This window comes from Oryx dammah, unplaced genomic scaffold (genome assembly GCF_014754425.2).
Source record: "Oryx dammah isolate SB20612 unplaced genomic scaffold, SCBI_Odam_1.1 HiC_scaffold_2, whole genome shotgun sequence".
NCBI classification, from domain to species: Eukaryota; Metazoa; Chordata; class Mammalia; order Artiodactyla; family Bovidae; genus Oryx; species Oryx dammah.
The window spans coordinates 84,264,256-84,276,471 of record NW_024070186.1 but is presented as its reverse complement, the minus strand read 5'-3'; the positions used below and the strand labels follow the sequence as shown (position 1 = coordinate 84,276,471).

The window sequence follows — 12,216 nt, the reverse complement described above, 5'->3', positions numbered from 1 at the left end:
CTGGAAAAACCATAGCCTTGACTAGATGGACCTTTGTTGGCAAAGTCATGTCTCTGCTTTTGAATACGCTATCTAGGTTGGTCATAACTTTCCTTCCAAGGAGTGTCTTTTAATTTCATGGCTGCAATCACCATCTGCAGTGATTTTGGAGCCCCCAAAAATAAAGTCTGACACTGTTTCCACTGTTTCCCCATCTATTTCCCATGAAGTGATGGGACTGGATGCCATGATCTTTGTTTTCTGAATGTTGAGCTTTAAGCCAACTTTTCACTCTCTTCTTTCACTTTCATTAAGAGGCTTTTTAGTTCCTTTTCACTTTCTGCCATAAGGGTGGTGTCATCTGCATACCTGAAGTTATTGATATTTCTCCCGGCAATCTTGATTCCAGCTTGTGCTTCTTCCAGTCCAGCGTTTCTCATGATGTACTCTGCATAGAAGTCAAATAAGCAGGGTGACAATATACAGCCTTGACGTACTCCTTTTCCTATTTGGAACCAGTCTGTTGTTCCATGTCCAGTTCTAACTGTTGCTTCCTGACCTGCATACAAATTTCTCAAGAGGCAGGTCAGGTGGTCTGGTATTCACATCTCTTTCAGAATTTTCCACAGTTGATTGTGATCCACACAGTCAAAGGCTTTGGCATAGTCAATAAAACAAAAATAGATGTTTTTCTGGAACTCTCTTGCTTTTTCGATGATCTAGAGGATGTTAGCAATTTGATTTCTGGTTCCTCTGCCTTTTCTAGAACCAGCTTGAACATCTGGAAGTTCACGGTTCATGTATTGCTGAAGCCTGGCTTGGAGAATTTTGAGCATTATTTTACTAGCGTGTGAGAAAGAAGTGGCCAAGGTGCTGGAACCTTGAAAGCAAAACTGCTTGTGCTTGCTTAGGTGTTGCTCAGAGACCCATAGGTCAGCATTGTGGTCTAGCACACAGCCAGGCCACGTGCAGAAAATGTGCCCTGAGTGTCAGAATGGATAAAGACAGTTTTGGGGTGTACGCTAGCTCACTGGGGTCTGGCCATGTCTGACTTGGCTCACCTCACTAGTGACCATTCCAGGTTTAGGGGAGATATACTGGGGCAAGGGGCCTGGCAGGGGGGAAGTGTGAGGCAGGCGATGGACAAGAGTCCTGCACAATGACTGACCTGGACTGGCAGATACAGATCTCAGTGGTAGGCCAGCTCAGAACAGCTGTCCAAAGAGGACTGCTTTCTACCACTGCCGTCCCCAAGGGTCTGTGAGAAAAAGCCTACTCACAAAGAGCAGAGACCAGGCATGGTCACAGAGTTGGTGAACAAAGTCAGAATGTGGTCCTGCCCCCAGCAGGAAGGAGAGCCTACAGGTTCGGAGACAAGAAACAAGGTCTGTAGCAGATAACAGAGCGTGATAAGCTATGGGGAAGCCAACAGGGGCCAGGGACCTCCATACGATAGAAATGAAAGAAGGGGAGAGGGTTGGGCGGATAGTCTGCTATTCTGCTTTCTAAATCTAAAATTCAATTTCCCCTGCATATTGAACTTCATAAAGAAGTGCGTGAGTTATAATTTCACATTGGCAAGAGAAGTGAGAAGAAAATTGAGGCCGGATGTTTTGTGTGTTGTCTTCTATATATGTCCCTAAAGTTTTTCAGCTGAGTTGGAAATAAATTGTGTCCTATCCTAAAGGATATGATTTATACCAAGTCACTGAAGGTACTCAGGCTAGAGACTCATGTTGCACTGTTGCTGAAGCAAAAACCATGTCTTTTCATAATGCTCTGTTTTGTCCACAAAATAGGAGCTGATAGTTGTAAAAAATGTTATGGCTGAGCTGTAGCTAACACTCCATGCTTAATTTTGAGAGGGGTGAATAGGGCTAGAAGAAAGAATTTGCTGTATAGTTAATACATAAAACTGACTGTGGTCATTAATTTCAACCTCTTGGCCCCAAAGCCTTTCACCAGAGCTGCTAACAGGTCGTATAAATCACTCTTATGAGCTCTATTTCCTTTCCCTTCCCCTCTTCCCTCAGGGGAGGGGGCTGGCCCCTGATGTGGAAGCATCGCTTAGCCCCAGGGACTTCTGAGTCAGCAGACCTGAGCACTGCCGCATCCTGGCTTCCAGGGACTGAAGGCCAGGGAACGTGGAGCTGAAGGGCAAGCATGGGGCTTTAGAACTTCCTTTCAACTTATTTTGTGGCATGAAACCTCTTTTTTTCTGAAACTTCTCCATTGGCCCTTGCTCAGTGAAGGGGAACCCCAAGAATCTTCAAGTTCCTTGAGGATGGGGTTGGGGTGGTTTGAGGGAGGTGGCTGTGGGAAGCGGGAAACCCCTTCTTGGCCCATGGGAAACCTCGTGTCTGCCAAGATGCTCTGGAGCTGTTTGGTATTTTCACTCTTGATGTGGTGGCATGTCTTGTTTTTGAAGATAACAGAATTTGAAAAAGGGCTTCAGAGATGTCTGAAGGCTTTTCTCAGAAACCTGTGTGAGGCAAATCTGTGCTTGCTTTCAACTCTGACACTTCCTTGCTAGATCACCCTAGTCAAGTTGCCAAAGTTCTCTGAGCCTCAGCATCCTCACTTGAAGATGGGAGGTCCTGATACCCCCCCAGGCAGAGCAGAGTGGAGGTTCGTGACCTGAGGCAGTGGTTGTAAAGCCCCAGCATGGGCCTGGCACAGGCCTCCTGAGGGAGGGAGGGAGTATTTGGCTGACCAGGCTGGAGGAGCCCCAGCAATCTGAGCCCTTGGCCCCTTGGCATGTTCCACTGTGTTCCTTTGTGCCAGCTATGACCATAGTGAGCCAGCTGTCCTGCAGCTGGGCCCTGCATGGCAAAACGGATGGAAAAGGAGCTCTGCAGGGTGGGTAAAAACCCTGCTGGGAGGGGGCCCAAGTTCCCTGTTGAATGTGAGAACCACCTGTTGGATGTGAGAACCACCCCAGCCTGTTCCACTCTCGGGCCCCCTCAGGGACACAGCTGGCTCTGTGCAACATGACGGCAGGCCCCTCCATCAAGCATGGCCTGACACCCTCTAGCGAAAGAAGCTGGGTTGGTGTGGCTGGTGTGACACATGCAGACTCTCTCCTCCCCTCCCCGGTCAGGAGCCTCTTACCCTTGGAGGAAGTGTCCACCCCTTTCAGCTCCCCTTTGACCCCTGCAGGTCAGAGGTGCTGCTGAGCAGCAGTTAACAAGCTCCAGAGGATGATAAAGCAGGTGGCAAATTGCTGCAATCTTGCCAAGCAGACAGTGAGAAAGGGCCCTCTTCCAGAGCAGCTGCTTCCAGGTCCCCAGCTCATGACGCCCTGCGTAGCTCGGGCTTATCATAATTTCCCTTCCTCCCCAAGCCCCCTCCGAGCTAGTGGAAAGCTTGGGCTGATGTTCTGAGGTGAAAGCCCTCTGATGTGTTATAAATCTTTATCTCTGGGAAAGCCCTGATGCTCTTTCAGAGCTTTCAGAAGAGGAGAGAATGCGCTTGCATGGTTCATCTGCCCGGGAGGAAGGCCTGTCTGCTGCCCAGGATGGGGGCTAGTGCTTACATAACCAAGCACATCTTATCTCTTCAGCATTTCCTGACCTCTGTTATTTTATATGTGTTAAGATGTGTCTATTGTTTCTGGGGATAGGAGAAGGGAGGGGAGAGGAAAGGAGGTTTTTTTTTTAAAATCCTTTTGTTTGTTTGGGGCTATCCTTAATTACTCACCCTGGGTTGTAATTCCATCCATGGTCAGATGACATGCCTTGTAGCCGGCTTAATTGGAGGCCGATGCTGATCTGTCCCAAGCCAGTTTCCAGTGGGGAATGTTGACTTGGGAACCTCCCAGCTGGTTGTAAGGCCGTGGACGTTGCCTTCTGGGGGCACTTGTGCCGAGGAATTGACCCTACTTTCCAGCCAGGCTGGCACTCAAGGCCTCTGACACAGAAGCAGGGGCGGACCTCCTGAACCCCAAGAACAACAATCGGAACCTCCTCAGTGCTGGCCAGGGCCAGAGTGGTGCGGTAATGGGGATTTGAAGGTCTTGAAAGCACATTTTGAGCCAGCACTTGGGATCTTGTCTTTCCTTTTCCAGCTTGTTAGAACCAAGTGGTACCACTCTGTTAGCCTGTAACTGGATCATGAGAGGGTGAGGCAGGCAGACCTGTCCCTTTGTGAAGATGGCACCCCACTGTTTACTTTATCCTCTGGACTTGAGGCTCAAGAGGAAGTGTCTTAGACCAGAAAGCCACCCAGGTTCTGAGCATCTTTGCCCACCTTGAATTGACCTGTCCAGTGGATCCTGTCTTGTGATCACATGTTCATCAGTCCTCTGTGACCTCTGTACCACCTTCTGTTCCTTGTAGGCAGCAGTTCTTCTGTTTCCTGGAGTGGCCCAGGCCAGGTCACCGGGGCTGTCATCTTCATGGACACTAGCATTTAAAGCTCCAGCTGCTGAGCCATCCTTTACGGAAAGGCCTGGGCCACCAGCCTTAGGGAGCTGAACTCATCTGAGGAGGACAACCAGCCACAAGCGTGTTCCTAGAACATGAGGTGCTCACACTGGCCCCTTTGTAACACACGAGCCAGGCCTCCTCCTACCTGAGAACATAACCTAGGCACACACTGACACTTCAGTTTTTGTGATTTAAACAGATACTAAGTCTGAGGGGCTGGTTGGAATGCCCTTCACCCAACTAATTGGATGTTGCAGCAAACACGTTCCCAGGCATGCACAGGTTTGATTGGAACAGAGGATGCTAGGCATGAAACAGACAGTGTTGGACTACTGGTTGCTGTGTCTCTCACACCAGGCACTGAGTCAGGTTCCTGCCCCCGTTTGAATTTAACACAGCTCAAGGTGTGTTTTTAGAGGAATGTAAAGATTTGTTTGCAAGGAAGGTAAAGAATCTGCCAGTAATGCAGGAGACCCAGGTTCAATCCCTGGGTTGGGGAGATCCCCTGAAGAAGGAAAGGGCAACCCAGTCTAGTATTCTTGCCTGGGAAATCCTATGGACAGAGGAGCCTGGTGAGCTGCAGTCCATGGTGTCTCAAGAGTCAGATGTGACTTAGCAACGAAAAAGATTTGTTTAAATTCCTACCTGATGTTAATGTGAGAATACAGAGAGCCATTTTCCCATTCCCACAAGTTGACTACAAACTGGGCGTCATAGAAATCTCTTTTCTTTCTTTGTCTACTACTTATTTATCTTCAGGTTTATATTTTCATGGGATAATAGGCGAATCCTTCACTAACTAATTGTGTGGGGTGTCTGGCGAGTCTTGTATATAACCTTCTGGCCCGTTACACAGTGACTTCTGCTCCCTAGAATTTCATGGCTTGTGCTGGGAGTTGGGGGAGAGGGGCTAGTTAACATGAGAGCATCAGTTAGGTAGTCAGAAGACCTGAGTTCTGAAATCAGTTAGGGAGTCAGAAAACCTGAGTTCTGAGATCAGCTTTGCCACTTAGCTGGACTGTGTGATCCCTGACAGGTCCTCCTTCTTCTTTGGTCCTCACTTTCTCCATCTGTACACTGGCCTCAGTTATTATTGGGTTTTCTTTTCAAATCTGTTATCCTAGATTATTCTGTCCTCTACTTCTTTGCTGTCTTCTCATGGAATTCTAACATGGTGGACATTCAACCAGCCTTAGATGCTAGCCATTCTTTTGCGTTTTGTAGATGACTAGTCCTTCTTTCGGAGAAGGCAGTGGCAATGCACCCCAGTATTCTTGCCTGGAAAATCCCATGGATGGAGGAGCCTGGTAGTCCATGGGGTCGCAAAGAGTCAGACATGACTGAGCGACTTCACTCTCACTTTTCACTTTCATGCATTGGAGAAGGAAATGGCACTCCACTCCAGTGTTCTTGCCTGGAGAATCCCAGGGACGGTGGAACCTGGTGGGTTGCTGTCTGTGGGTTCGCACAGAGTCAGACATGACTGAAGCAACTTAGCCGCAGCAGCAGCAGTCCTTCTTTGGGGCTTCCCTGATAACTCAGTGGTAAAAAAATCCGCCTGTCAATGCAGGAGACATGGGTTCTATCCCTGGGTCAGGAAGATCCCCTGGAAGAGGAAATGGCAATCCACTCCAGTATTCTTGCCTGGGAAATCCCATGCACAGAGGAGCCTGATGGGCTATAGTCCGTGGGGTCATAAAGAGTCAGACATGACTTAGCGACTAAACAACAGTCTTCCTTCTGCTCAGGCATCCTCCCCCATGCTTTATAGATTTCATCTTCTCTTTGCTTTGGGGGCAATTATCTCATTCATTTGTACCTTAAATTTCAGTGGTCCTGCTGCTGTCATTGCAGCTATCCTCCAACCAGCATCTTCTCTGGCCAATCACTGGTTGCCACTTCCACGTATCACCCTAGTTTCATCCTCAGCACAACTTTCAACATTATGTGTAAAACCTTCTGGATGTAATTCCCATAGAGAGATGACTATATCAAATACCAGAGAAACAGGGCCCTTTAAAAAAAATCAAATCTCATCGTAATGAATTCCAGCATTCCTGGTAAGCATCTTCCTCTTTTCAGCAGCGACATTTACAACTTGGCATCTTACTTCACAATTGCATAAAAGGACAACTGCCTGGACAGATGCCTACACGATAGAGCAGGCTGTGCTCAGGGAGCGATCGGTCTCCTTAAATAGAAGGGCGTGTCCTCCTGCCTCGATCTGAAAGGTGACAACCAGGTCAGCCTTTCACATTGGTGTGAAGGGGTCACTTCATGCTGGCACTGCTGTCTCTTTCCTTCCTAATCAGGTAACCTCGTGTGGTGAAGGCTCTCTTTAAAGACGTGTTCCCAATTTTAAGCAAACCCTTCCTGAAAGGTGCTTTACCAAGGAGGAGTTACAAAATATATTAAAGCATCTCAAATACACGTATCTTATGGCTGTGTGTGATCTTTCCAAGTTGACTCCCAGTCATTCCCTGGACTGGGAAGGTGCTCAGATTTATTGAAGGGTGTATTAAGACAAGGCCAGGGCTCTGGCCAAGTGCAGGAACTGGGTCTCCTCAAGAGACATCTCATGTCCTTGAGCTCTGCCCGGGGCCTGTCTGGACAGGCCAGGGAAGGAGGCATTTCCGGCTGCTTCAGGCAGATTAAGTGGGATTTAAATGATCTTGAAAAACCAGAGAGTACACACAGCACACGGCAGGCTTTCAAGGAAGAATGACTGATTGACAGACTGAATGGGCCTCTATCAGGAATTTCTTTATAGTGAACTGCTTTTATGTAGGGGACCTCCACGTAGTTCCCATTTGGCCAGGCTGTCACTCTGCAGGGTCTTTGGCATGTCTGTGTGCTCCCAGCCCCTGTGCGGGTAGCACTGGAGCCAAAATCTGCCTCCCTGGAACTCCTCTCTCCTCAGAGCAGAATCAGGGCCTACTGGGGAGAGCATGCTGGGCTTTCAAGTCAAGCCAACCTAGGTTCAGATCCCAGTTCTGACACTTGTTGGTTGAAGGACTTGGGGTATTGTTTTTAACCTTTAAAACTGAAGACATCACTTTGCTGACAACATTCTGTATAGTCAAAGCTATGGTTTTTCCAGTAGTCACGTATGGATGTGAGAGTTGGACCATAAAGAAGGCTGAGTGCTGAAGAATTGATGCTTTCAAATTGTGGTGCTAGAGAAGATGCTTGAAGAGTCCCTTGGACAGCAAGGAGATCAAACCATTCAGTCCTAAAGGAAATCAACTCTGAATATTCATTGGAAGAACTGGTGCTGAAGCTGAAGCTCTAATACTTGAGCCACCTGATGTGAAGAGTCTACTCATTGGAAAAGACCCTGATGGTGGACAAGATTGAGGGTAGAGAAGAAGGGAGCTGCAGAGGATGAGATGGTGGGATAGCATGAGATGGTTGGATAGCATTGGTTGGACTCAATGGACATGAATTTGAGCAAACTCTGGCAGATAGTGAAGGACAGAGGAGCCTGGCATGCTGCAGTCCACAGGGTCACAAAGAGTCAGATACCACTTAGTGACTAAACTATAACAAGAGGCCTCTGGTCCTTCATCTAAATGTGGGAATAACTCCACTTACATTGGGTGGTTTTGAGAACTGAAAAGCTATTGCCTGTGTAATAATACTGGACACTCAGAGACCACTCGGAGAAAGTGTTGTTCTTTTGTGGCCATCGCTCATATTATTGGAAGCCTCCTAGGGCCATGAATGAGGGTTCCTCTTCTTTCACAGCCCTGAGGATGCCATGAAACTAGCACCAGATCCTTGAGGCCTCCCCCCTCCCTCTCCCGTGATACTGTGCTTTCTCTGCTTGGGTGATGGTGCCCCCCTGCCCCTGTCTCATGAGGGCTCTGCTCTATCTTGTGAAAGAGCTGCCTGATACCTTGGGTGAGGGAACTCGGGGTGCAGGGGATGCACCAGTAGACAGGTGAGAAGTGGCTGGAGCGGGTGTGTGCGGTGGGGCTGCCCATCATGACGTCCTGATGGTTGCTGCTCATGCCTAGACATTCTCTCTTGGGAGACAGTGTCCTTCCTGAAGGTCACCATCAGCTTCCTCCCCTCTGTTGTCCAGGGCTACCTCTGAGAGCAGCAGGTGCCCCGAGACTCTGCCCTGTGGCCTCTCTTGTCCGTCCTGGTTTAGAGCAGCTTCTCAGGAGGCAGCCATGTCACCATAAGGGCTTCCAGCTCTCCAGGCTCCAGGGTCATCACCCTTCCCACAACGGCTTCCTGCCCTCCAGGACCCTTCTCAACTTCTAGGTGGTGATTATTGTGATTGCTGTGTTTCGTGCAGGAGGCAACAGTTTTGCTCACATTTATGCATGTGTGGGCAGTGTGAAGGAAAGCTGGTCGCAGGGTCCACACTGGCCTGGGGCCCATTCTCCTCCACCCACTTCCCACAGGGGCCTGAGAAGCAGCCCATTGCCCTCTGGCCTGGGCAGCTGGATGCTCACCTACTTTTTTCAGAAAACTCACATGGGATGTCAGCTAAGGTTTTGTTTCTGCGTCACAAAGGAAAATAGAACAGAGACTCCTGAATCAGCTTTTCTTGACTCATAAGCTGTGATTTCTCCATAAACGAGGTAATGGCTGTTGAATTCCACAGCTGTTCCTGAGCATTTACTGAGTCCCAAGCCCTGCACTATGAGTGGGTGGAGGCTGAGGTGCCAAAGATGGAGTCCCTGTCTTTAGGGAGTTGCCATGGGTTGTGGGTCCTGACAGCGCCATGCTCTGCATCTGGGCTGGTGAAGGGCTGGTGGAGAGCCAAGGCGGGCACCTGGTGTTCCTACTTCACCACTCCTCGTCTGCTAAGAGTCTTCCTTGACTGCCTCAAGCTCTAGCAAGTCCCCTCCTCTCCAGACCCTGGCTTCCTGTGGCGCCTACAGCCCGGGTGAGGTTCCCTACCTGTTCTCTAGTCTTCTCGGCATCACAGCCTCACCGGGCGCATCATATCATATGCACTTCAGCAAATGAAACAACTGAAGCTTCGAGAAGTGAAATAATCCACCCAGGATCACAGAGTTACTCGGCAGCAGAACTGGAATCTGCTCTCACGTGCTGATTCCCAGGCCAGGGCTTCCCTTAGGACAGGGTACTCACTGTCCATCCTCACTTGACCCTGAGAGGCCCCTCTTCCATGTCACATCAGCACTAGGCACCCTTTCTCTGATTTGGGGTCCTTCCCTGAGGGCAGGGCCCAGTCAGCCTGGTGTCTGATCCCTTGCTGGCACTGCCGGCCCAGACACTCCGACAGGCCCATTGGATGAAGGATGGAGAATGAACTCAGCACCTCTCTCCCTTCTCGCTCCTCAGTCATCTGTGGGCAACGGGAGCAAACAGCTCTTATGAGCCAGGTGTCTGTCTAATTATAGCTGAGTTAGTCTTTCAGACAGTGGATTAAAAACATAACAGGATCTGAGGTCTTTTAGCTGGTTCTGTCTGGGTCAGCATCCTAACCCCACACATATCTAGGTTTGCAGAAATAGTAATAAGCTGAGGCAACAATGACTTATGGGTCATTTACTACCTGTATCGCAGAGAGAAGCACCAAGACAATCATCTAAGCTCGAGAATTTGGTCCCCTAGTTTTACCGTGTGTGTCTGCAACCAGGAGGGAAGCTATGAGGCAGTTGTCTTCCTCTGTGAAGGCTTCTAGTGAGTCTGGGGTTGCTGGGAGATGAAGGGCCTTTGTTTCTGGTGGTGCCATTGCGTTATGTGGTGATAGCAAGAATAATCCAGTACACTTTCTGCACCTTCCACTTCATTCTCTCTTAATGACTGAGCCTCCCGGGAGGTATGTCCCTGTCTCATTGTTGTATTGTTCTTTCCTCCAGAGATCCTGCGGATAATTCAGCTGGACCTAGACCTCAAGTTCAAGACCAACATCCGGGAATTGTTTGAGGAGTTCGACAACTTCCTGCCAGGTGCCATCATTGGCATAGCACGGGAGATGCAGCCAGTGTACAGGTAGGTGGGAGCAGCTGGCCTGCAGCCTCCAGGAACCCTCCCTGCCTCTTACCACCCCTACCCCCCACCTTCCGCAGATGGGATTGATGGGTCTGCCGTCTTTCTGCACTGAACATCCTGGGGACACTTTTGTACTTATTGTTTATAGTAAATAGTTTGGGCAGCGGGGTCTGCACCAAGACCATAGATGCTTACTTACCTCATTCATTTGGGAGAGTTGGTGACATTTTTTCTTGTGGAAAGCCCAGCCATTTGGGTTCTGGTTCAGCTCAGAATTTTAAAATCTCCAGCTCTGTCTTACTCTGGAGGTGTCGAGATGCAGCTTTAACTTGCTTGTCTGGTGATGAACTAAGTTTTCTTGGCCTCTGAGTCACCAGCAAGCCCTCCTCTGTGTAAGGGGGAGCAGGTTTGTCAGTGTTTCTCAGGGAGGGAGAAGCCGCACAGCTTTTGTGCACAGATTGGCATCGACCAGTCAAGTCAAGAGTGTGTTCTTGTTCTCTATATAGTATTTTCCTTATCAGGTGCTCTGCGTAGAGAAACTCCAGCACTGAGAACCGGGAGACATGTTCAAGAGTATTCATTGTGGTATCATTTGTAGTAGCCCAAACCGAAAACAGCTCAATGCTCATAGACAGCAGAATGGATAAATATAATATATTCATCCAGTTGAGTACTTGAAATAAAAATGAGCAGACAGGTACCTATGTGCACTGATAGGCAAGACTAAACTGTACTGTTTAGGGATGTATATGCAAGTGGTAAATGTCGTAAGGAGAACCGAGGAATGATGGTCCCAAACGGCAGCGTGACAGCTACCTGTGGGGTGGGTGGGGGAGTGGGAGGGGCGTGGACACGGGTCGGCATTGCCCCTGGTTGGCTGCAGTGCTTTGCGCTCTACTTGAGGGGCTGTGCATGTGTTTGTGTGTATTCCTTTGTGTGTAATATATGTCTTACAATTTAAAAATGTTTAAAAAGAGAAGGAAAGGCAGAAGCACCTGCAGGTTTTCATTATAAACCAGGCCCATGACCCTGGGTACAGAGACTTCCACATTGCTGACTGTTCCTCCTCTGGGCAGAACCATAGCTCCCCCAGAGCCTGGAGCTGGGGTTTTGCTGCCCCGTGAGCTGACCCACCCTTGGTTCTCAGTGCATACCCTCATGCTGACTCCCCGTGGGCATTCTCAGAGCCAGGCCCAGTCTTTGGAGAGCCGCAGGGCAACTAGTGACTCAAGAACACACGTGTCCTCTTAGAGGAGAGTGACAGCCTCGGCTTGGTTGTAGTTATTTGCAAGACCCTGATCACATAACAGGAAATTCCTGCAAGGCCTCTGAGTTAGTCGATAACTCATGGGCCAGGTGGGCTGTTCCCCTTACATAATCCTCTCACAGGTTGCCCTGGAGTCACGCAGTAGAGCCCCTTACTCTGCTGTGTGTGGGGAAGAGGAGACTTTGGGCAAACACCTGCCCTTGCACTCATACCAGCATAGCCCCAGCCCATCCCGCCCCCTTCCTTCACCTTCACACAAGGCGTATGTTAGGTCTGTGGTTGTTGTTTTAACCAGGGGAGGAGATGGAAGGAACACTGAACCAAGAGTCTGATGTCCTATGTGCTAGTCCCAGCTTGATCACCACGCTTGGCCTTGCCAAGGTGCGCTCTGAGACCACACTCTCCTCCAGCCCAGGCATTTCCGATCCCAGCCCTCTGACCCTCACCATTTCCGAGTCATCTTTGCTCAGCCTGAGGTTGCTTGTCAGCTGGTGAATTCCTCACTGCTACACAGGGCCCATGACCCAAGGATCATTAAACCAGGCTGACTATTAAGTACAATTA

At 49.3% G+C, this 12,216-nt stretch overlaps 1 protein-coding gene across 1 annotated transcript in view; it reads left to right on the top strand.

Moving 5' to 3' along the window:
- Positions 1-12,216, top strand: part of XXYLT1 (xyloside xylosyltransferase 1) — a 190,306-nt gene that overhangs the window by 94,979 nt on the left and 83,111 nt on the right. Inside the window, exon 3 of the mRNA XM_040249227.1 lies at positions 10,253-10,385. Within this exon, the coding sequence (XP_040105161.1) occupies positions 10,253-10,385 (133 nt within the window). The remainder of the gene's footprint in view (positions 1-10,252; positions 10,386-12,216) is intronic.